This window comes from Molossus molossus, unplaced genomic scaffold, assembly GCF_014108415.1.
Source record: "Molossus molossus isolate mMolMol1 unplaced genomic scaffold, mMolMol1.p scaffold_m16_p_8, whole genome shotgun sequence".
Classification (NCBI taxonomy): Eukaryota; Metazoa; Chordata; class Mammalia; order Chiroptera; family Molossidae; genus Molossus; species Molossus molossus.
Window position 1 is genome coordinate 87,387,767 of NW_023425402.1, and position 25,930 is coordinate 87,413,696.

Below are 25,930 nucleotides of genomic sequence, written 5' to 3' on the forward strand. Positions count from 1 at the left end.
GAAGGTGTCGACGTGGGAATGGAAAAGCGGCCCAGAATGTGCACACATCATCCAGCAAAGGGCCCAGGTCTTTCTTTCTGCGAGTTCATGCAGAGCACCGTGCCTGGCACTGAGTAAACACTCCGCGTGCTTATCAATGACCAGAATTATGAAAACATTGTCAGGCTTGGACACCTTATCGTCCTTTTGCTTATATAAGCCCCTAAGTGTTATAGTCATTGTTATTTCTGTTAGAATTTCTATTAATAAAAGCTCGCTATTTTGTTGACTGATTTTGAAAGCGCCATTTTACATTTATAACATATGTGGGGAAGTATAGAGAGGGAGGAGGAATTGGCTAAAAGAGTTGTGAGAAGAGATGGGAGAAAAATGAATTCTGTAAACTGCTTTGAGGACTTTCCCCCAAAGTTTTGAGAAGATAGGACACTCACTTGAGGAAAAGTTAGCTATTCCAAAAAGCATATTTTCTAAAGTAGAAAGAGGTGAGGCCTTCATCCTCCATGCAGTGTTTTTCAAAGGTGGTTCACTACCTATAAGCAGGGCACAGAACAATGTAGGGTTCCTGACCGGGAAGGATTTAGAACAGAACAGAATAGAACAGAACAGAATAGACTAGATCAGATTACATGGTTGGTACTACAGGGTGAGACTGTTTCATGAAACATTTGTGTGTGTGTGTATGTGTGTGTGTGTGTTGAGATGGGATGAAAAAATGGGTTTCTTATTGTGAGTCACAGCCAAAAGTATTTGAAAACCACTGCCCCAAATACTTTTTCTCAAAGTAAGTTAAACCCTTTCAAAACCAGTTGACAAAATACATAATTCTGTCAAAAGAAGAAAAGACAAAAGCATTCATTTATATGTATTTAGAAAATTTTCTTTGCTCTGCAGCAAATCCCTCCATCTAGCCCCTCAAGCCAGTCTCAATCTCATCCTCGAATTCTCCAAAGACCTTCCCGGGGTCATCTCGCTATACAACGTCGTATACTAGCATGATTGCCGACTTCATGCAGATTACTCTTTTTTTTTTTATCCTCACCGAGGACATTTTCTCATTTTTGTTCAGACAGAGTGGGAGGTAGAGAGAGGAAAAGAAAGAGAGAGAGAAAGAAACATCGACGTGAAAAGGACACATCGAGTGGCCGCCTCCTGCACAAACCCACCTGGGCCTGGGACAAACTGCAACTGAGGTATGTGCCCTTAGCGGGAACCAAACCCGGGTCTCTCTGGACTTCAGGCCGATGCTCTAACTGCTGAGCCAAATTGGCCAGGGCCAGATTACTCTTAAATATAGCCTTTACTCAGTGTTGCCCTGGTCAAGGTTTAACAACCAGTTTTCTGGGGGAAGGCCTCATTTGTAGCATTTGCTACTATGTGGTGTAAATACTACAATCTTGGTCTATTGCAAGCTACCCAGATGACTTCACTGAACATGGTATGCACATTAATACATTACATAGTATTTCTACCATGCAGATATGCTAGAGATAAATAACCTCAGAAGCATATGTAGTAGTAAAGTGTAGCAACATAATTAGGAAATGAAGAGTTATAAATATTTATTACCTTAAAAAATATATTTAATTGTAGATTTAAATAATTTCATTTTTAATAATGTCTGTGTCTAGCAACTGGCTCACAAAATTTCACTCCAGCAAACCACTGTCCTAGCTTGACCTCTCCACACTGGGATCCCACACTCTCTACCACCTGCTAAATAATGCTACTCGGATCTCTTCCATAAGAAACCACAAACTTGACACACCGAAATCTAAACTCACTTTCCTCTTTGAATCTCCTTAGCCCACACTTCTCTTCCCCTCCTGACTTCCCTATTTCTATTAATGGTGCCTCCAAAAGCCATCCAATCAGTTGCTAAGTCTTAAAGGTTTTTCCAATGCATGTTCTTCTCATATGACCCCTCCTTTTTTATTCCAGTTAGGGTTACTGTCCAGACAGATTAATTGACCTCTTCCCCTTCACCTTCTCACTCTGATCTATCCGATGGTATTGTTAGGTTAATTTTCCAAATGTAGCTCTTCCATTACATATACAAACTCTCCCCCAGCCCCCCCACTCTCTCTCTCTCCCTCTCTCTCTCTCTCTCTCTCTCTCTCTCTCTCTCTCTCTCACACACACACACACACACACACACACCCCTGTCCTTCAAAGCTCTCCTTGCTCCAAGCAATGTAGACACCTCCTTGTTCTCCATGCTTGCAATATGCCTTATGGTTTCTGGTTGTGTGCTTTTGCTCACATTTTCCCCTTCCACTGGGATGTTCTTCCCTCATCATGAACTCTTACCTTATATTCAAGACTCCATTTAAATGGCTAGGAAAATATGCAGGTTGGTTGTCATAGGAATATATAAGTTTAAGAGAATCAGGAGGATGAAATCGTAAGAAATGCCAAACCCAGGAATTATTTATGTAGTCACTATCTCATATGGAGGCTCTAGGAAACATTGCACTTCCCCATGGTTATTACTAAAAGGTTTACTGTGAGCCAACATAAGGTTTATCTCAAACCTACAGATTTCAATTATTATACATGATCCAGCTATTTGTCATTCATTAACTGAAATGATCAAGAATTTTATTATTTTCACCATTTGGTGTTTACTGTAATTATTCCCCCCTGAATGCTCTGAAACAAATTACGTTGAGGGAGTGGGGAAAGGTGGGTGGTTAGAGACACAGAGACCCTAAAACCTGGTCTGTCACCATCATTGATAAAACTCATTCATCTTTGGGACACTGGTCACAGGTATTAAAGATCTACTACATGTGCAGGATTTTTCAGCAACCAGAAGCAAAAGAGCTGGAACATAGATCTTTTATACATTTTTCTTCTATCAACTCTTCCCCAATGTTTAGAGTAAAATAAAATGCTTTAAGTGCTTGCTTTCCTTAGGAGAATCATAATGATAATTAGCAAGTGATTCCTTTTCTTCCAAATATCAGATGTGAGACTGATGTTTAGTAGCAAAAGAAGAAGGAATACCTTTGCTAGGTATTCCTGTGGTCCACCCTGTGATCGCTTGGTACCAACTTTCTCAAGGACTTGAGTTAATTGGGGTCATTGAGAACCTGCATCCTTAAGAGGTGAAAGAGAATGAAGTAGGGGAAGGTGGTGAGATGACTGGCAAAGGTAACTATCATCCTGCCTTCACTCTAATGTGAAGACTGTCATTCAGTGGTCTGGACATCTCTTCCACCATAATCATTTGTGTATTTGTCTAAAATGCGGATTCCTGGGCCCTGCCTCAGACTTACTGAATCGTGGTCTCTAGGGGGACTACCTGGGACTGTGCATTTTTCATGGCAACACCCAGTGGTTCTGATACACACTGGAGATTGAGGATCACTGTTTTAGTGTTGGCCAACTATGGCTTGCAGGGTGGATACAGCCTTTGAGCTAAAAATGGCTTTTACATTTTTAAAAGGTTGGAGAGAGAGAGAGAGAGAATAATACTCAACATAGCTATCTTGCCCTTTACAGAAAGTTTGCTGACCCCTGCCTAGTGCATTGCAAATAAAAGCTTGTGTGTGAAGTTAGCTCTATCCTAGCCCTGCCACAGCTAGAATAATGGATACAACAGATACTTTTCTAAATTGAGAGTAATGAAAAGTATATAAATTCATCTAAAAATGTGTTTGTAATGTAAGTGGAGAAAGGAAATGTATATAATTACAGTAAACATTCTGCAATGTGTTTTTTTGTTTTTATTTATTTTTTTTAATCCTCACCCGAGGACATTTTTCGATATTTTGTTCAGATAGAGTGAGAGGGAGAGAGAGAGAGAGAGAGAAACATAGACATGAAAGCGACACATCGAGTGGTTGCCACTCACACGACCCAACCAGGGCCGGGAACAAACTGCAACCGAGGTACATGCCCTTAGCGGGAACCGAACCCGGGTCTCTCCGGACCGCAGGCCGACACTCTAACCACTGAGCCAAACCGGCCAGGGCCATTCTGCAATGTTTTTGAAAATATATTTTTATTTACACAAGAATGTATGGTAACTCCATTATACTCTATCCTTCCATATACGTATCAGGTGGCAATATATCCCAATTAGCCTAGTAAGAATCATTGCATGTATACTCTTTATTGAACTATGTTTGTCCCCAAATATATTTTTGTCACACATATGACGAAAAATGTGAACTGATATCCCAAAATGTCTGGGGAATGAAAGTATTATAAATTCTCAAAACAACACATAGGAAAATGATGCACAAAGGGAATAAAGGAATTTGGTATGTTTCTACTTAAAAGGAGTTTAAGAATCATAGAGCAGTTTTAACTCCTAAGAATCTTGGGAAAGAGGCTATGAACTCACTTTGGGAAGGGTTCAGATATTCTCATTGTGGCAAAGAGGCTCAGTGTTCCGGAATCTTGCCAGTGAGATTCACAAAGTAATCCCAAAGACAAAATACAATTCCTTTAGGGGTGGTTTCAGATGTTTGTTCTAGACACTTTTTAAATGTGTTTATTTATTTTTTTAAATTTCTGTTCTTTATTGATTTTTAGAGAGGAAGGGAGAGGGAGAGAAAGAGAGAAACATCAGGAGCCAGACCATTGATTGACAGCTTCCTGCATGCCCCCCACTGGGGATTTGGCCCACAACCTGGGTATGTGCCCTGACTGGGAATCGAACCAGCAACCTCTTGGTGCATGGGTCAACGCTCAACCACTGAGCCACACCGGCCAGGCAAATGTGTTTATTTTTGATGTGGAGAAACTTTATTATAGAAACCAGAAATAAATACTGGCTTTGAAAATATATACACTTACAAGTGACTTACTTGCCTTTGAGAATTGTGAACTGAAACATCTCACAAAAATTTTGTTTTAGTGTTGTTTACTCACGAAGAAAGGAATTTTAAAACTTTACTAGCAACTAACATTTTTTGATAAGAATTTAGACTATATTTCAATTTTTAAGAAACAAAGTTTAAAACACCAGATAAAGACTTGAAACCTAACATGCTTCACCATTTAATAAAATTATGACTCATTTCGGTAAGAAAATGCTTTTTTAGTAAGAAAAATGCTTTCTGAGCTAAGTTTGAACTGCCAGGGCACATAGGACACCCACAAACCCAGTCAGCAGAAGTCTCAAACTCCTATAAGATTAAAGGAAAAATAAATTAGTGTGTACAGAGAATGAAAAAAAAAAAAAAAATCCCCAATGGTACAAGTGTATAAACGGAAGTAAAACTAAAACTCCCCTAAAATCCCCCAATCATCAATCCTTATAAATTCAGCACTTATCTTCTCCCTTAAATTCTTCGGGAGCCCCGAGTTAAATGAACATGAAAGTCTTGGATGATTTTTATCTACTAAAGCAGTCTTCAAACTAAACTAAACTCGGATACCAACCTCCGTATCACAAATTGTTTAACTTTTAGAACCACGCATGCAAACGTGGGGTTTCCTGAGTTCTGCTAGGGATGGGCTGTTTGGAACCCGGTGGATTTTGCAGGTGTGTTATCCAGGCGCGCGACCCAAGAGCTGTGCAGGGGCAGAGATGTGTGGTGGGCGCTGTCAGGGCCGGGCAGCGTGGGTGGGGCCGGGCGTGCGCCCCGGTGAGAGTGAAAGGCACGTGACCGTTCGAAGGTGGCGTGTGGGCCAGGATCTAAGAGGGCAGTAAGAGCTCCGCCAGTGTCCCATACGTGAGCGGTGGTCTCTCCAGCTCCACTCGAAATTTCCGTCCCTTTTCACTGAGTTAAACTAGAGGTGTTTTTTTCTTTCTTTTTTTTAAAAAAGGACCTTAGCCAAACGTCCTATGAAAATATATGCTCCCATCCCCTACTACCCCATCCCCATTTCCCCATCTCCAGAGAGCTGAGTCTTAAACCCAGCTTAAAATGCGATCCCTAATGCGGGAGTCGCCCCCTCCCCAACCCTCCGCGCGCCCATTGCCACCCCCGCAACAGTGAGTCAGAGCCCAGCAAGCTCTGGTGCTGGTGCCTAGGAGCATGCCGAGTGGGAAGACGGTGGTGTGGCCGCCGAGCAGGAGGGAGGCGGCATAAGCGCGACGTGGCGCGGGCCCTCGCGGCCGCACCGGGGAGCGGGGTTTGCGCAGGAAAAGGCGCCGCTGCAGCCCCGGACCACCCCTCCCTGGCCCCGGGCTCCCCGCCCGCGCGCCGCCCGGGCCTCGCGGCGCGCCAGGCGCAACACGGCGGCGCGAGAGCCGAGGGAACCGCGGCCCAGCTAGCTCCGCAGCCCGGCGGGCTGCAGCCAAGACGACCGCGGAGGCGCGGAGGCGGCGAAGAGGGCGCGTGCGCACTGCAGGGGCGCCAGATTTGGCGGGAGGGGGGAGTGTCCAAAGCTCTTTGTTTGATGGCATCTCTGTTTACAGAGTTTACACTTTAATATCAACCTGTTTCCTCCTCCTCCTTCTCCTCCTCCTCCGAGACCTCCTCCTCCTCCTCCTCTTTCTCCTGAGAAACTTCGCCCCAGCAGTGCGGAACGCCGCTGCGCAGCCGGGGAAGGACGCAGGCAGGCGGCGGGCAGCGGGAGGCGGCAGCCCCTTGCGGTCCCCGCGGCTCCTGGCGGAGCCCCGCGCCCGCCGCGCCATGGCCCGGAGACCCCGGCACAGGTAACGGGGAGCCCGGGCGGGCGGCCGCAGGTGGGGGCGCGCGGGGCGCCGGGCTCCCGGAGAACAGGTGGGAATTCGATTCCGGATCTTGTGCTGGGCTGTCAGATCCTGCGAGGACCTAAGAGCCTCTGCCTCCGTAGCAGAAGCCGCTGGAGAGACTGATGAATGGAAGAGCCTAATGCAGGAAATATATCGGGATGTCGGGACGCGCGCCCTGCGGCTCATTTTGCAAGTTGCACGGGGATACATTTCTATCTAGGGGAGAAAGCAGCATGTTCCAGCCGGGGGCACAGGGGTGTCCACCAGCCCCTGGGAACCCACTAGGTCCCTGGCTTGATGCAGCGGGTGTCGGCGAGGGAGTCGCAGCGTAATTACTGGATGCATTACGATTTGTTTGGACTTGGAAATGCAGAGCATATGGCAGGTATAGGGAAAATGACGGATTGTTTAGTAGCTGCAGGTAGTTAATTTAAATTTCATTCATTCTTTATGGAGTCGAAGAAGAGCGGCAGCTGACAGGCGGCTGGAAAAACAGATTTTAGGGGAGGAAATGATTCTCTACGTTTGCAAAATTGTTTTAAACCCTGTTTTAATCATTATTTTCTGCGAGGTTATTATTTCTAATACAAACATTGCACATGCGCCCGCGCCGCACATGTCACCGCACTTGGGGTGGATGGGTGAAGTCCCCTTACATTTTGGCCGGACAGAGGGGCAACGGGAACAGAGAAGGGAGGAGACACTTGCCCGAACTGTCAGTTGCTGGCGCTATCCCTTCCACCCGTCTCTGGACTTCCCAGAATGGACGCGCCGGAGTTCCCTAAGAGCGGCTAGGTTTGGAGGCTAGTCGGTGACCGTCTCGGTTGCCACTCAGCGGAAAGGGACGGAGGCGGGCAGCACCCAAGGCCGCTGCCGCGCAACCGGGACGCAATCCCCGCGGGTTCTTTCCCTGGCTTAGAGGTCCAGGCGCGGCGCGCACACGTGGACGTAGCTGAGGTCGCGGCTCTTCCCTGCACCCTGTTCCCGCCGCCTTAGGTCGCCCGGGCGGAGGAGGGGTGACCAGACGGACCCTAGCGAAGAGGTTCTTGGAAAAAGTCTCTTGAAGCAAAGCAAACTCAACCTCTTTTTCTCCGGGTTGTTCGGTTTGCTTGTACTTGTTTTGGAACCGGCGATCGCAGTTCCCCGCGCAACACTGGGAAGTTGCAAAGAGCGTGGGTGTGGGCCCTGCAGCAGCACCCTCGGACCATGCCCGGCGGGGAGCAGTACAGAAGCATGGCTGGGCGCCGGAGAAAAAGAGAGGCGACTTGGGGGAGGGGGCTGGCTCCCTTCACCTCTCCCCGGGACCGGCCGAGCGGGATAGGGGTGCTGCTCCTTAAATGGTTTCACCTTCGCTTTTGGGACTTAACAGTAAAGTTCCGAGGTCATCTATTTTTTCTGAGAGCACAAACTGGAAGGAGCTGGACGAGAGCTGGGAAAGGGTGCTGGGAGGAGGCCCGCTGAAGGCTCCGCTCAGGGAACTCTTGATTGTCCCCGCGGGGCGGGGCCTCTCTCGTTCCCTGCGGCTCCCAGGTAGCGGAGGGGGGAGGCGGCCTGGTGGGGCGGGAGCCTTGAACCTGCCTCAGGGGGAAGAGAAACCCGGCTGCGGCTCGAAGCCGTTTCTTGCAGGGCCGGCGTCAACTCGGCTGGGATTATTAACCAGGTCAGCGAAATGAGTCTGAACCCCTTTTCTAGAATCACAGTAGCGGCCACAAGGCACTTCCTCCCGCTCCCCTCCCTCTTCCCAACCCCCAACACCTTTTTGCTTTTTCGTTTCTTTGCACGGTTTGTTTCCTTGACAGAATGTAATATTCATAGTTGTACTCTTGTAACCACACCAGGTCTAGCAGGTGGGGGAGTCGAGTACATCAAGCCTGAAATCAGCCTTTGAAAGTTCTCTGACTGTTGGGTCTGAGATCTTGTCAGAACAGATAAAGGAAAAGTTATTTCAGGCCCTTAGTAGAAATTAATCATGCTGCTTAGGCGACCGGGACAATTTAGAGCAAGGAAATCGCATGCAAATCTCACAGGCGAGACCCCGTGCCCAGCCTGCTGGTGGACCCAGGAGCCGTGCGGGCAGCCCTTGGCTCGCTCTGGTCCGCACACGTCTTCCTCGGGACCTGCAGAAGGCACCACGTTTCCCCCAAGACTTTGCTTTAGCACATCTCTGCTTCTGTGCTTAATTTTTAAGAGGCACGGAAGACGCGGGACTATTATTTGCTAGCACTGGAAAGTACCTTAGAAATAGAATCCAAGCCCTTTCTGCATACGCGAGGAACTGAGGTCCTGAGAGAGAGGAAGTGATTTGTCCCAGTCACGCAGCTAGGTGGAGGCAAAACTGGGACTGGCACCTTTGCCTCCAGAACTCTAGTCCTGTTTGATGCCTGTTCTCCCTCAACTGATGTTGGCTGCCCCCTATGGGCGGCTGAGTATGTTGCTTGTTCTTGGATGTTGAGCTGTTTCCAAGAGAGAAGTTCTGAAAATGTAATCTCCAGATCCCGCCAAACCTGAAAAGCTAAATTGAGTTGAAACTATGGCTCCGCTTTCAGATTACTCTGATTTTCTTGGTATCCCGGATATTTCACAAGGATGCCATTTTATTTGGGGGATTTCTGAGGAGTTCCCTGTGAACCTTTCAAAAGATGCTGACCTACAGCTCTAGGCTTCTAATAAATAATGTTTTCATTTATGATGCTTGTGGAGTTTGTTTGTTTTTAAAGGGAAATTGTTGTAATTATTGATCAGAAGTTACAGCCCTCTTGTTGACACTGCAGAATACTATTAAGCTCATGCCTGAAGGGATGGACATTAAATGAAAGAAATGGCTATATATTATGAATACAGTTTAATGGCTGTGTGTGTGTGTGTGTGTGTGTGTGAGTGATGGCATTTTATGTGTGGATCACATCCTACTTGTCACTCCACATCCTGGACCTTCAGATTGTTGCCCAAAATAATAGTTTTAAATTATAAGAACCTCAAATTCAGGATTTTTGGTAAGCAATTTTGCTTGCTTTATAAAGGGTGGGTAATTATGCTTCTAAGTTAATTTGGAAAGACAAACCTGATAGTCATATAAACTTCCTTTTTAAAAAGAATAAGTTTCATTTTGATATTGCTTTATATCATTATTTTATTGATCTCAGTTTCATGGATTTCTCAATATTACAATGATAAATTTTATTGACATTTTAAGATAGTATAATTTTTATTCATATCTTAATTTGATAAGTAAAATTAAGTAAAAGTAAACTGTGACTGTAAAATTACTCTCGTCTAATCAGTATATGATTAATAAACATTAAGTATAGAGTAACTCCAAACGTTATTAAAATGCATAGTTTGGGCCAACTAGGTAAGAGAAAAGGCTCCTTTGAAAACAGTAATGGGTTTTTTTTAAACGCACCTGGGGGAATCCCTCAGTTTTGAATTAAGTACATTTGAAGATATTTCAAACGCCATTCAGTAAGAGGTAAAAACAAAACAAAACAGTAAGATTCTGAGTATCAAGTGGCCTAATTATTCACTTAGTTACTCTGGAAACTGAATATTGTAAACATGGCCACATGTTGGACCAACCTGGCCTGGAGTTTTGAACTGTTTAATATTAATGTTATTTACAAAGCAAATCACTTGATTATATTATCCTTCCTCAGGTTTTTAAATCTTTTCCTCTTAGATTCCCTTAATCTTCTAATCTTTAAGAGATGATTATAATTATATTGTTGGGTATATTACTTCCTGAAATATTTTATCTTAATAAAACACTAGTCCCATTGGAACAACATAATTGAGTTGTTTATTGTAGTGGGGAACTATTATTTAAATATTGTGACATATGCCAAAGATCTTGAGTGTATACTTATATAAAGGACTTGGACTCTCATTCCATTTGTTGTCCTTAACATTAAGTTTTAAACTTAAACCTTCATTGGTTGGAAGGTTGCCAAATGTGTAACTTGTCACTGGTCTAACATTAACAGCAGGTTTAAACATGCAGAGCAATAAGAAAGTGCCAGGTCCTTTGCTGTATCTGTGGAGACCAGTAACAGCAGAACCAGTTTACACTACTAGAGCAACAGAATGCAGAAAACAATCTTGTTCAAGTTTTCAAAGTTCTATTTTCATAACCTTTGAAAAGATTGTTGAGAAGTTTTTGTGTAATTTTTATAATGCCATAGCTTAAATTTTCTTGTTTCAGTCCACGTCTGCCCATTTTTTATTTCTGCAGCATATACAGTAGTGACGAGGATGATGAAGACATTGAGATGTGTGACCATGACTATGATGGGCTGCTTCCCAAGTCTGGAAAGCGTCACTTGGGGAAAACTAGGTGGACCAGGGAAGAGGTAACTAATCATGTTATTAAAACATGGGGAAAAACCTAGAATGCGTCAATGTATGGAAAACAAAATTTCAGCTAAACTACAGGTGCTCAAACTCATTATCAGGCTTTTGAAGTCGTATACTAGCTTGCCTGTGCAGCATGCTTATACTTCCCTCTCACTACCCCCCCCCCCAGATGTACACTATGCCATCAACTTCCAACCTTTTTGTGGTTCATTGAATGTCCTCTTCTTCTCACTTAATGTTTCCTGCTTCATCTGTGTTTCCCCCTGCCTATTCTGTTCTTATCCTTTTGCCCCACAACTTCTTACTACTTCTTCATTACCTGTGAAGATATTGCCTCTTCTGTGAAATCATCCCTTGCTTCCTAAACAGGTTAGATGCATTCTCCAGTCATTAGATACATGTTCTTACTTTTTGTCGCTATAACACACATGCCTTTTTCAGTAGGCTACAAGTCTACTGAGGGCAGGGCTACATGTCTGGAATATTAACAAATGTTCCCTGAACAAATGGATGAATTGCAATTTCCAAAAACAAAACAATAGAATAAAACAAAACACTCACAGAACTTGTCTTGTTTTAATGGACTCATTTTACATTCTTGATATAGAATATTTCACAGAGCCCTATACATGGAAGTATGTTCTTAAAGCAGCCAAGGAGATATATCTGCTTCTTACCTTTTTCAGATAGCTTATCAAAAGTTTGATCTTTGTAGGGATAAAAAATATTTAAGGAAAGAAATTATTAATGTATGGGGAAAGTTGCTTTTTCTTTAAAGTTTCAAATATTTTGGAACTGATTTTTAAAGATTTTTATGTTAGAATTAATGGAATTGACTCTTCTTCAGTTTCATTTCACCCTACTTCACTTAAACCAGAGCTCCTCTTGATAGATAGGTAGGATTTCCAGTGAGGTCCACAGGAAATGCATATGTTACCTGTGGAGATTTTGACTTAGGTGATCCTTAACAGATATAGAGATATAGAAGATCTGGTTTCCTCAGTCCTATGTCTGTATTATGCCAGGAATCCAAGTTGTATGTGAAGTTACCTTTGGAAAAATGTGAGCCTTCTCTTTCACTCGATAGAACGAGTTTAGAAAGAGTGAACTGAAAGATTTTCCCTTGATGTTTTGTGTCTTCTCCGTTCTAATAAGTATGTTCTATTAAGTTCTGTGTTCTAATAAGTTTAAATTATATATATCTTGATACAAAAATGAAATGATTTTCTTATACATGCCTTCAAGTTTATTAAGAAAAGTGATCTTCCATATTTCATATGAAAGAGGTTAAACTATCTAAATGTTAGAATAGTGGTTGAACTATTTCTTATTTGAGATCCTATCTATTGCCATTGTTAAATGCCTTGATTCTAACATTGGAGTTCTTTAGTTTCTTTCCCCACAGAGTAAAACTTTAACAGTTACCATGTTTTAAACATTCAGCGAGCCAGGAATTATGCTAAATGTTTTGCAGAGTTACTTCATGTTACCCCCAAATAACGCTGTTGACATCAGCATTCCCATTGTATACTAAGGCCCAAAAAAGCAAAATGATATACCCAAGCTTATACTACTAATTAGTAACTGAGTCAAGATATGGTCTCTGGTCTGTCTGACTCTAAATAAATCTATGCTCTAAACCAGTATATTACATTAATTATCTGTTGTATGTGGATATTTTTGAGCAATTAGATGACTGAATTGATTCCCCTTTACTCTAACTTGAATAGAGTTGTACAGTAAATGACTGATATCCTCAGATACTTTAAATATCTTAGGATGAAAAACTAAAGAAGTTGGTGGAACAGAATGGAACAGATGACTGGAAAGTTATTGCCAATTATCTCCCGGTAAGTTAGTAATTTTTTCTTCCTGTAAAAGGAAATCTCCCAGATTTAAAAGAGTATATTAAGACATTACATATTTGCTACACGTAAGAAGTAGGGGGAGAAATCCCTCATCCGTAACTTGTAGTGTATATTGTAATACATATAATTGGGGTTTCTAAATATATTACTAAAGGATTTTACAACATTTAAAAAGGTTTGCTTTTTGTTTTGTCTTGTCATTTGTTAGGATAAATTAGAGCTTTAGTGGTTTGTTATATGGTAGATGACTAACCTTGTGATATCCCCCCCTCCCCCATCAGCTTCTTTTAAATTACCCATTTTTTAAAATAGCCATGTTTGCCCTGGCCAGTTTGGTTCAGCGGTTAGAGCCTGCGGTCCAGAGACACCCAGGTTCGGTTCCCACTAAGGGCACGTACCTCGGTTGCACTTTGTCCCCGGCCCTGGTTGGTCGTGCGGGTGGCAGCCACTCGATGTGTCCCTTTCACGTCGATGTTTCTCTCTCTCTTTCTTCCTCTCCCCCTCCCACTCTTTCTGAACAAAAAAAAAAGGAAAAATGTCCTCGGGTGAGGATTAAAAAATCAATTAAAATAATAATAATAATAATGATAATAATAAATAAATAAAATAGCCATGCTTTTGGTACCCCAGTTTAAAAAATGGAGTGCTTCTAGACTTATTTCACTCCCCATCCCCTACACCTAAGCCTGACTAAGAGTTCTGGAATTCCTTTGTCATACTTGCCTTCTTTTTATTCCCCTCCATCTTCCACAGGTCCGGTCTCCTTCCTCTTCTCTGGATCATCACAATGGCTTTCTAACTGGCTTCTCTACTTGTAGCTTTCTATTTTCTTATCCATTGGCAAGGGGAGCTTCCTAAAATGCAGCTTCCCCTTATCTTTGCAAAACCAACAACAGTGACTTAGTCTCACAAATTAAGTCTACTGCCTGGCCCTGGAGCACAGGGTCCTCCCATATGGCCCCAACATACAGCTCCCGTTCTATTTCTGACTTCTTCTCTATAAACGGATGTAGTTGACTTCATTTCTGCTTTCCCTCCTCTGGGCTTCTGTCTCTAGTGGTGCCACCTCCTAGAATGTTCTGCATAGTTCATAGTCCTTCAAAGTCCATATCAAGAGCTTTCCCAGATCCCTCCTATGGAAACATCATTTCTCCTCCTAAGGAGGTGTTCCTTTTCCCACCCCAATATAATTTTGCTTTGATTTATTCTTGCATATGAATCAAATTCTGCCTTCTATTCATTATGTATTTGTTTTTTCCTTCTTATAAGATTAAAAGCTCTTATAAGGCAGGGCCTGTCTTTATTCATCTTCGTTCTGAAATATTAACACGGGTGACCCTAAATTGAAACACATCTCTTAGTTTGCGTGGGAGTCATTAGCGTGGGTTTCCATAAAAGCTTGACCTTAATATGGAATCTCTAACAAGGCTTAGTCTTAGTCCTAGTTACCTTCACATGCAACAGACGGAGGTTAAGTTAAATTCACAGCCATATGTGCAATATGATGGCCCTTTTGTCCACCTGGCAAGACTGTTGCCCTCAGGAGGAAGAACTTCTAATTTCAGATGCAACTTTGATATAATCTTTGTATGTTCTTTAGTTGTAAGTAATGAGGGATAGGTGGGCTCTCCAAACATGCCATAGAATGTTCTTGAACATTTTCACTGTATGTTATCTATGTATGATTCATATTATAACAAAGTCTTCCTGTGCACTTATCACATCACAGCTACATGACAGTGCCTACTTTATCTTCTTTGTCTAGAATCGAACAGATGTGCAATGCCAGCACCGATGGCAGAAAGTACTAAACCCTGAGCTCATCAAGGGTCCCTGGACCAAAGAAGAAGATCAGAGAGTAAGTTTCTTCTTCATTGGCATGTGAATCATAATGAAGAATATCCCCCAAACGTCTTTGTTGAATGTTTCCTGACTTGAAGAAACAGGTAAAGTGTGCAAACAGGAAGCAGAGGAGTCTATTCCCCTATTTTCAATGAATGAAAGCAAATTTTTAGAAATTTTCTAAAGATCTTGTAACAGAATGATTACATTGACTCATTACATAACTTTAAAACCTAGGTTATTTTTGTGTGTTTATCTGAAGGTGATAGAGCTTGTACAGAAATACGGTCCGAAACGTTGGTCTGTTATTGCCAAGCACTTAAAGGGGAGAATTGGAAAACAATGTAGGGAGAGGTGGCATAACCACTTGAATCCAGAAGTTAAGAAAACCTCCTGGACAGAAGAGGAAGACAGAATTATTTACCAGGCACACAAGAGACTGGGGAACAGATGGGCAGAAATCGCAAAGCTACTGCCTGGACGGTAATAATATGTCAAAAAATATATTGATTGGGAAGAATGAGGGAGTGGGTACGGAACAGTCTGTTTGAAATGTGTGGTGAGTGAACTACATTCCATCAAGTGTAAATGTTCCATTAGTTAAACCAGATCCATATCTTTTCAAACGCGAGGAGATCTTAGTTTATCCGGTTGAGTCCTTGCAGCCCCACCCAACAGTGAGCCTGGGGCCAAGTCACTGAACTTCCCTTAGTCTCAGTTTCCCCATTTTTAAAATGAGTAATAACCTACTTCATAGGGCCAGTGATAGTGTCAAGTAAAATCAGTGTCAAAGCACATTGTAAACTGCAAAACTCGAAACAAACAGAAGGAAACTGAGATAGACAGTTTGTCTCTGTCTGAGTCCATATTGCTGGTTAAGTGACCAGAAGGACCTCAGCTACCATTTTTCTGATACCAGCATTTTGTTATACCACTTGGCTTCAGTTTTTTGTTTTTTTTTCTTTTAAAGAAAGAAATAGTATATTTATAGATCATCATACTGCTTCCAAGTTTTTAAATAATGTCAGTGTTATGCTTTCTTTCAATGAACAAGACAGAAAAATGACCTCGTTATGAGGGATATGTGTGGAATGATGGAAGCTCATTTCTATCACTTTCCCTATTTAAACAGTTATGAGGGGTTTTGTTTTTGTTTTTGTTTTTTGTAAAGCTGACATAAAAATACATAAGACAAAATGTTTTAAATATTTTTTCTTGAGTTTTTTTTTTATCCTCACCCGAGGACATCTTTTTCCACTTTTTGTTCAGATAGAGTGGGAGTGAGAGAGAGGAAGAGAGAGAGAAACATCGACGTGAAAGGGACACATCGAGTGGCTGCCACCCGCACGACCAACCAGGGCCGGGGACAAACTGTAACCGAGGGACATGCCCTTAGCGGAAACCGAACCCGGGTCTCCCTAGACCGCGGGCCGATGCTCCAACCGCTGAGCCAAACCAGCCAGGGCGAGCTTTATAATGCAAAAGTGGAGGAAAGGTCATTTCAAAGAAGGCCATGGCTCTGATGGTTTATCTAGTGTTCCCTTGTGATGTCCCAAAGCATTTCCTCCCTGGTGATTCAGTGTAAGCTGTGAGAACTCAGGAGGTTGATAAAAGGATGCCTTTTCTCCCATATGGTCTCAGAGGATATGCTGTTGATTCTTCTAAAAATTTAAGGGGTGATTGAACTTCCTCTTTCTTCAGCATACCTTCCCCACCCCCATCGAAAAAATAAAAAGGAGGCATAAAACGGTTTTTGTTTTGCTTTTTGAACTGAGAAACTGTTTTCCTGAGAATTGAAAGACTTTGTTAAAAATGCTTTGCAGTTAGAAAATATATCGGGAGTGAGCATCTTCCCTTCTGGATCCCATTTCCATTCTCACCTCTGTCTGCCTCACAGAACAATTTGAAGTGGTTTTTTAAAAGGTGGGCATGTTTTCCACTCAAAATCGCTCGGTAGTGCTATTGAAGATAAAGAGAGGACAGTGAGGTGACAGCAGCATCCTTGTCATTCACCCACTTTCACTGTGATGTAAGGGTGGACCCCGCTCAGCGGAAATCAAAGGAGAAGGTTCTAGGACAGCTGGAACTTGACGTTTCATCAGCGTCGTGTACCAGTCAGAATAAACACGAGGGGTCGTTGTATGGAAAATACTCTTATCAAGGAAACAAAAAGGTTGAAGGATTTCAATATTTACAGAAAACTACAACTCCATATTTTGTAAGAGACATGTATGGATTTTAAATCAGGTCATAGGGGAAGCATGGTTTTTAGGAGGTAGAAAAGACTGAAATGATTAAAAGGAAAAGACACTGTGAGTGGACCAAAAGCAAAGGTCTCTGTTAGAAACAGTTTTCTGTCAATTACCTAGACTCTAAATTGAAATGTTTGTTTGTGGAACCGTGATATATTTCTGTGCAGAACTGATAATGCAATCAAGAACCACTGGAATTCTACAATGCGTCGGAAGGTCGAACAGGAAGGTTATCTCCAGGAGGCTTCCAAAGCCAGCCAGCCAACTGTGGCCACAAGTTTCCAGAAGAACAGTCATTTGATGGGTTTTGCTCATACTCCACCTTCCGCTCAACTCCCTCCAACTGGTCAGCCCTCAGTGAACAACGACTATTCCTATTACCACATTTCTGAAGCACAAAATGTAAGCCACTCCTGAAAATTTTGTTTAACAAGAGAAGTGGTTATTTTAGCTCCAGGTGATGATAATACCCTGCAGTTGCGTACTTTTCAGAGAGCTTTCATAAACAGGATCATGGGGTAGGTGTTGTTCTTTCTGCTGTGTTTCCAGAAACGAGGGCGTTCAATGATTGTCCAGGTTGCACAACTCAGGGACAGTGCAGACTGGAATCCAAGTTCCGATGCTGCTTCTGATCTAATTGGGAGTTAATGTTTGAATGTAAACTTACTTAACAAGTCCTGCTGAAGAAGAATCAGGGAATGGGGATGCAGCTGTTGTCAAATATTTGTCTCTCCCCAAATGACAGTGAATGTAATATTATATTTAAAGAGGAGATAATTCGATGCTGAAATTCAACAGACAATTGTAAGTTCCATTCTGGTAGTGATCCAGCAGAAATGTCTTAATTTATTCATTCTGTGTTTACCATCTTACTCCAACTCAGGGGCAGGTTTTTTGTTTTGTTTTAATTTTTATTTATTCATTTTAGAGAGAGAGAGGAAGGGGGAGAAAGAGAGAGAGAGAGCGAGAGAGAGAAAACATCAATTTGTTGTTCCACTCATTTATGCGGTCATTGGTTGATTCTTGTATGTGCCCTGACTGGGGATTGAACCCAAAATTTTGGTGTATGGGGACGATGCTCTAACCAACTGAGCTACCTGGCCAGGGCTCAGGAGCAGTTTTGTGACATTGTTCTCTGGTGTCTCCTTTTATCCTCCTTGGATCAATACAATTCCTTTTTCACTTCCCAATATTTATTTATACTTAGGAAAAGAAATAGTCTTAGTGGGTAGAAAGAGAAGAATAAAGAGAAAAAAAAATCAAGAAACTTTAATCTTTATATTAGCAATAAGAAACAGTGAAATTTACCTAAGAATACAGAGCTCATATGCAAATTCTATGCAAAACATATTTGTAAGGCGTTTTGACATGTGTTTGACTACAGACTTTCCAGAAAAGTCTCAGGTGAATGAACTAGCATAAGAGGTTCTGTCATGTTTACTAAAACTCATATTATTCCCAGAAAAATATTTTTATTTATAAACAGCTAGTGCCATCACTTTTTCCCACCAAAACACCTTTCATGCCTTTATGGATATATTTGAGATTTATTTTTTATTGTGTTTTTCTCTAATTAAGGAAGACTTTCTGCCAGGATCGGTGAGCACTTCAAATTTCTTTCACTATGTTGCTTTAGCTATTTAGCCATTATTAAAGGCCTGGCTACAATTTCAAACGAGAGGGTTTTTTTTGTGTGTGTGCACGTGTGTGTGTTTTTTATGTTTAGTGAATTTGATCAGTGAAGTACTTTTTTTTTCTCAGTCCTGCAGCAAATCCTCAGGAAGCCAGGTGCCTTAACGCATACGTAACTGTGAATGACTCGCCCTTCGTTTTTGCCTTTTTGCCTAGGTCTCCAGTCACGTCCCGTATCCCGTCGCGTTGCATGTCAACATAGTCAATGTTCCGCAGCCGGCCGCTGCAGCCATCCAGGTAGGGGCATTTTAAGGTCATTTCATAAAGAAACGTTTTTGCTGTTTAAGGTACCGTTTTGAGACATGCTTTATTTCTTTCTTCTAAACACTTACTGTCACCTGACCATCTGAAGTTAAAAGAGAAGGGACGAGTGGAGAGGTGGGGGGAGCTCCAGCCAGCCATCTGCCCATCTTCACTTCTAGAGTGAGTTTGCTCAGGAATCCCCGGATTCTCTGATGTTCTGAACAACCGCTCAGTCAGCATCCACCTTAGCCTCAGACTTCACATCACTCCCCTACATCTAGAATAGCGTTCACAGAGATTCAGCGGTGGCCCGGTCCCATTGCCACGGTTGCACGGCTCTCTGGGCCGCGTGTCCCCTCGTGACTGCATGCCACGGCCGTTGCGTTTACAGCCTCCAATCGGGCCCTTGTCTTTTTTTCTCCCCTAACTTTCAATTTCAGAGACACTATAATGATGAAGACCCTGAGAAAGAAAAACGAATAAAGGAATTAGAGTTGCTCCTAATGTCAACTGAGAACGAGCTCAAAGGACAGCAGGCGCTACCAGTAAGATTGTCACCGTGGGCGGGCCTGGGGGGAGAGGGCTTTACTCCAGGGCTCTCTGTTTCTTTTCCCTTCTCTCCTGAATATTACGTAATCCAGACTATATCCCCATTAACCACATTTAAACACGAGAAGTTGTGTGTAATAAAACACGGTTCGTATAAGAATGTTGACTAAGTTGGAAGTAGTCTTTTTGTGTTGCAGTGGAAACTCAATATCTATTAGTGATTGTATCATTGATTTTTTTTTTCTTTAGAAGGACAGGAATCAATTTGAAGACTATCAGAGATAAAATGAATAAAAATAGGCATTTTTTTTACATGCTTTGTATCTGTATGATGCCTATTTATTTTACTTTTCTTCATTATTTTTGTAACCTAGATTTTCATACTTTATGATTTCAAATGTGATCTGATGCATGTCTAGTATATACATGTGAAAAAGGTACATATATTCTCTCCATGAATAACATTAGCTGCTGTTTTGTTTGCGTGCATGAATGCTGTGTGGACCATACTGAATGCTGACGTCTTTTTTAGTGATTGGGCAGCCAACTGAGAAAGCAGTTTGTACTTTGTAATATATGTAGTTAACCAGCCAAGAGAATAAAAGAGATGTGATACAGAGTAGGTATTCTTAGAAGTAAAATGGGGTTTTTATTGGTTAAATAATAAAATGATTATGTTCTTATGTTAGTTCGACCACTTTTTAACTCTAATGTTTTGCAATTTCTCCTGTTGCATGGTCATGCTGAAAGGAGACTTCTGTTAATTTGCTCTTCTGCTTTCCTAACCACGTAGATTTGGCAGCCCTTCCCTGCATTAGGGCAGACCTTAGCACAGAAAGGGATAGAAGCAACAAGAATATATAAGAGCGACTCTAGCTCTTGCATTCTCTAGCCTTTATGTAGGTTAGAAAGAGAGTAAGAGAATTCTTAATTCACAGTAAACATTTATGGTCTTATTGGAAATTATATTAAAGTTGATTTTTAACTCCATATAAGAGTTGTGCTTTGTAACATAGTCCCCCTGTTTGCATTATTAACAAAAGGATGATAATTAAAGTCACCGTGTAAATGACAGATTATACCACCATTAAAAAGCAGGGTCTTGCATTGATAAAAGGAAACATCTTGACAACTGTTTCATAGACGCAAGTTCTGGATGATGCAACTACTTTTATCTTTCCTCCAACAGCATCTGATACCTTGTGCAACTTCATTGCTAAGTTCCTTCTCCCTTTCTTCTCCCCGCTCTTTCTTTATTCCCCTGCCCCCCTCCTTAGACACAGAACCACACATGCAGCTACCCCGGGTGGCACAGCACCACCATTGCCGACCACACCAGACCTCATGGAGACAGTGCACCTGTTTCCTGTTTGGAAGAGCACCACTCCACTCCATCTCTGCCTGTGGATCCTGGCTCCTTACCTGAAGAAAGCGCCTCTCCTGCAAGGTGCATGATCGTCCACCAGGGAGCCATTCTGGATAATGTTAAGAACCTCTTAGAATTTGCAGAAACACTTCAATTTATAGATTCTGTAAGTAGAATTGTTCAGGCATGTTAATGTTTTTAAAAAGGGAATGAGGAAACCCATTTCTCAAATCATTGCCATTTTCTATAGCAACTAGCATGTAATTAGCATATTTAATGTAAGGTAAAAGTATGATTTTAGTCTTTGTGTGTATGTTTTTTCAAAGATCTGATTTCATAGGCTACGCAGATAAAAGGTAGCTTTTCACACATTTCTTTCAAAATGCATATTTTTTAAAGTAGTGAAGTTAATGACCCATAAATAGAGCTTGGGTTATGGAAATGATGTTTGAGTTATTTTTTATCTTTAATTTGTTGACTTCTTGTGTTTCTCTAGAATTGTGCTTTGCACATTAAGAATTATGTTTGCTCAGAGCTTAGGGCAATCTTTCAGTATATTTGAAGTGGTAATAATTTTATTGGCAGTATGTGGCTTTCTCCATAAAACGTTGATTATTGATTACTAGCCCAAGTGGTTCGCCAAGACAAACCACCTTTAGTGAAACAGCCTTGAGTTCAGCCCCTCAAAGGCAGACATTCAATTAATTTTCTTTGTTTCCCAGTTGGTTAAAAAGCCTTTATTGCCTACCTATCAGATGGGGTGAACAATGCCCCTATCAGATGGGGTGAACAATGCCGAAAGGGCTATTTGCTTTGGGTTGCATGCAAATGCTAAAGTACCCGGAGGTCCCTGCATCGCTCATGTAGGACCGGCCTTGAAGCAGCTTGGCAGACCTGCCATGCAGGGTATCAGAACGATTGTTAATCCCGAAGGCATTGCTCAAGAAGTCAGACAAGGGGTCCAGGCAGGTTTTTCTTTGCACTCAGCATCTCTCTCTCAGTGCTTTCAGGTGACGGCACACCATGCACACACTGTCTGAGTTCTGCGCCTCCCACATTGTTTCAGGAGTCTTCACCATGGTGTGACCTCAGCAGTTTTGAACTCTTTGAAGAAGCAGAATTTTCACCTAGCCAACAGCACACAGGCAAAGCCCTACAGCTCCAGCAAAGAGAGGGCAGTGTGACTAGACCTGCAAGAGAGCCTAGCAAATGCAAGTTGAGCGAGGGTTCAAGCCCGCTCAAGCCCGTACCTCCTTCGAGGCACAGCATAATTCCTCTGGTCATCCTTCGAACGAAGCGGCGCCAGGCCAGCCCCTTAGCCGCTGGAGACTCTAGGTCCTTCATATTTGCTGACGTCAGCAGTTCAACTCCCAATCGGTCCCCTGTCAAAAACCTGTCCTTCTCCCCCTCACAGGTAGAGCACAGTTTCTGCACAGCTGTTACTAATTTTCAACAGAAAATTGAGCCTTAATAATCTAGAAACTAATCCTTTGGAACAAATGACTAATTACTGTTGCCCTTACTGATTTCATTCCATCATTGAATCTAGTTGTTGCTAAGTCACAATGCCTCCCAAAGTTCAGGCTGTCTGTAGCCTGGCTGATGATTTTGTCATAATTCTCTCTTTTGGGATATTTGAAGATGGTTAGTTGCATGAGATGTGCTTTTATTTCCTTCAACACTAGAGTTTAACATTTCTATCCCTTTCTCTTCTCCTCTCCCTTTAAAAACTTTAACAAATTGTCTGCCTCTTTGTTTACTTATGATGTGATTCACTGACCCAGGGGAGGAAGAAGCAAACTATGCTTGAATTGCAACTACAAATTTTAAAGGTTCCACTCCATCTTTAAGTGGAAAAGTTTGGGAAGAGGATAAGGAGCAAATACTTAAAAAAAAAAAAACAATTTATGTTTAAATTTCAATTTCTCAACATTGGCTCTTTTGAGTTGTGCTATAATATTTTATTAGCTCAGTTTTATTTATTTATTTATTTATTTGCCAGTGAATATTCTTGTTTCATATAGTGTTTTTTAAAGACATGGAAATTATAGTTTTTATCAGAAACTTATGTTTCTTGATTATTAAAATAATTGCAGTTAGTAGGTAATTTGGCACTTTCAAACATTTTTCCAATTATGTCTGCTGAGTTTGTGTTAAGAACAGCTTTAAGTACGAACAAATGTGATGCACTCACCAAAACAGTTATCTTGCTTTTTGCTTGTATTTTCCAAATTGGATTCTGGACCATATTCATTCTGCAAGATTTTAATAGATGTTCCAGAAAAACATCTATGTATATATGTATATAAGTTTGGGAAACGCTGACACACTAAGTTAAAAATAGGTTTCTTTACTGCAGCACCTGTCAGAGTTTTTTTAATACACTGATGTGCATTGTGAATTTTTGGGAGGAGATTCCGATATGTTTCCCAAACTTAGTTCACCTTGGACCTCTTTGAGGAATACCTGTTATTTTCCTAGAACATCGATGTTCCAAGAGAGACAACTTACTATTGAAAAATTTTTCACCTAATGTAAACCTTCTATAATAATGGCTCATAGATCATTAAAGAGAGAAAAGAGTATAAAAGGGAAATAATCGTTACTTGCCCCAAAGTCACTGTAACACTTTTAATCTTCATGAAGAGTGCATCTCATTTCTTTAATGGCAAGTGTCATTTATCGAGAATATTTTCTTAACATTTTGCAAGTTTTCCTGGCATTGACCCTAGATTTTGTTTCTTGGAAACCACATTCCAACTCTTGGTGCTCAGTTAAAATAAAACAATACCCTAACACTACATGTTGTTAGCATCTTTATTATTTTATATAGTGGGTCAGTAAAACATACTTGTTTGTTATCACAGTGTGGTTTTAACATTTGGTTGAATAAAGAATGACTGTTTAATCTAAGTAATTTTCCCCCTCTATTTAGTTCTTAAACACTTCCGGTAATCATGAAAACTTAGACCTGGAAATGCCGTCTTTAACTTCCACCCCTCTCGGTGGTCACAAATTGACTGTTACACCACTTCATAGAGACCAGACTGTGAAAGCTCAAAAGGAAAATACTATGTAAGTCCTTGGTTCAAGAATAAAATTATTTATCTTATTTACTTGTAATATCTGATAGAATATTGCCCCCAAATGCGTGATTCATTTGTATGTATATAATCGTGTATACTCCGCCCTGAATATGTCTGTCCCGGGCCTGTTACAACTAACAAGTGAAAGGCGGGAGGATAAACTAAATTAACCTTTGTAGTTCACCTTGCATTTTCCCACCTATGTAGACCCCTACATACAAAGTTTTCATACAACTTTTTTACTTAGTTCTCCTGTTTGTTCAATAGGGCCTTTTCTTCTTCACCGAAAATAAGATTTTCAACCTCCGTTTCTCTTTGTTGATAAACTTCAGAATGAGTATGGTTCTTTACAGTTCATATCTTTTTTAATCTTATTTTTTTCTTTTGGAATTTATCTGTAGATAGGTCCTCTTCAGACACCCCCAGTAATATCATATGATTAGAAGCCTAGGAGTGATTAAGCAGTCATTTATATACAATAAAGTCTTAACCAATTCAAAGAAATGGCAGAGAACATCAAATGATAGACCTTTAATCTTATTGTCTCCAAGTAAAATAAGTACAGTTTAAAGGATTCTTATGTTTTCTATTGTGGGCCCTGTTTTAATGAGTAGGTGAAATTGATTTGTAAATGACATCAGATCTTTACAATGTTTATGGGCATTAGAGAGAGACCCAGGGACAATACTTGTGTTTTCAGAATGATTGAAAAAGATCAAACATATTTTAATGCTCCTAGTCTTATGGGGTGTAATAGTTTGAAATATTTGAAAATATGTAATGTGTATAATATCTTTTGCTTAACAACATATGAATGAGTAAACAGCATACCCAATTCCATATCAATAACAGAGTCTATTTTATTCAGAAGAAAAATATTAACTGTAATAGGGAGAGCGGTGTAAGGGACATACATTCTTGGGTATTGAACCAACACTTGTTTTCTTTTTAAAGTTTCAGAACACCAGCTATCAAAAGGTCAATCCTAGAAAGCTCTCCGAGAACCCCCACACCATTTAAACACGCACTTGCAGCTCAAGAAATGAAATACGGTCCCCTGAAGATGCTAGTAAGTGTTTGCAAAGTTATTGAGTCTAGTTGGTTCATTAGTTCAGACAGAAATGTTCCTCTGATGCAGACGTGCTCTCTCTTCCCTTCAGCCTCAGACACCATCTCATCTAGTAGAAGACCTACAGGATGTGATCAAACAGGAATCTGATGAATCTGCAATTGTTACTGAGTTTCAAGAAAATGGACCACCTTTACTGAAGAAGATCAAACAAGAGGTAGATCCCAGATCCTCTGAAAGCAGCAGGCTGTGAATCCTGTTCCCTTTGCTCCTGTGGGCAGCTTGATGTGTCTGGCAGCAGCACTGTGTAATGACACCACTTTTCCTACATGATTTTTGTACAAGGTGCAGTTCGGAGCTGCTGCCAGGCTGCAGGCATGTGGCCTTTCCTAGCGGAAGCCAAGCAACTTCTAGCACTTCATGTTTGAGCAGAAAACATGCTGGAGAGGGTACAGGAAAGAGGAGGAAGTGGCTTTTTACTTACTTTCATCACTGCTCCAGAGATGGACAGACGATTGACACATAGATATTTAACTTTCAGATGCCACGGAGAATTAAAATGAAAATAATAGTGTCTTTAATTCATAGAATAAAAGAAAGGGAATCTTTCTTTTAGATCAAAGTTATAGCTTGGTGGCAAGAAACTTTTTTAACAGGTTAGATACAGAGACTCTCGAATTCATTTTCATATAAGGATGAGTGTTTAGGAGACTGCCCAGACATTTACTCTCTCTCTCTTTTTAGTTGAATTGAGATATAATTGATAAATAAAATGGAAAAATATTTAAAGTATACAACTTGATGATTTGATATATGTATACACTATAAAAGGATTCTCCCGATTGAGTTAGCTAACACATCCATCACATCTCATATTTGCCCTGTTTTTGGTGAGAACATTTAAATTCTACTCTTCGCTGATTTCAATCTTACAATACAGTGCCATCAACTATAGTTA

At 41.3% G+C, this 25,930-nt stretch overlaps 1 protein-coding gene across 3 annotated transcripts in view; it reads left to right on the forward strand.

Moving 5' to 3' along the window:
• Positions 1–6,387: 6,387 nt before the first annotated feature.
• MYB (MYB proto-oncogene, transcription factor) overlaps positions 6,388–25,930 on the forward strand; it is a 34,537-nt gene continuing 14,994 nt past the window's right edge. The window contains exons 1-13 of one of the 3 annotated variants that reach the window (XM_036247978.1): positions 6,506–6,616; positions 10,884–11,001; positions 12,784–12,855; positions 14,639–14,731; positions 14,978–15,198; positions 17,135–17,369; positions 18,816–18,896; positions 19,343–19,447; positions 20,729–20,983; positions 21,884–22,231; positions 23,753–23,892; positions 24,858–24,972; positions 25,064–25,189. In XM_036247978.1, the coding sequence (XP_036103871.1) occupies positions 6,594–6,616; positions 10,884–11,001; positions 12,784–12,855; positions 14,639–14,731; positions 14,978–15,198; positions 17,135–17,369; positions 18,816–18,896; positions 19,343–19,447; positions 20,729–20,983; positions 21,884–22,231; positions 23,753–23,892; positions 24,858–24,972; positions 25,064–25,189 (1,932 nt within the window). In that variant the 5' untranslated portion in view covers positions 6,506–6,593. Of the gene's footprint in view, positions 6,617–10,883; positions 11,002–12,783; positions 12,856–14,638; positions 14,820–14,977; positions 15,199–17,134; positions 17,370–18,815; positions 18,897–19,342; positions 19,448–20,728; positions 20,984–21,883; positions 22,232–23,752; positions 23,893–24,857; positions 24,973–25,063; positions 25,190–25,930 lie in introns of those variants that run through there. The other 2 variants (XM_036247976.1, XM_036247977.1) reach the window with 2 other exon arrangements.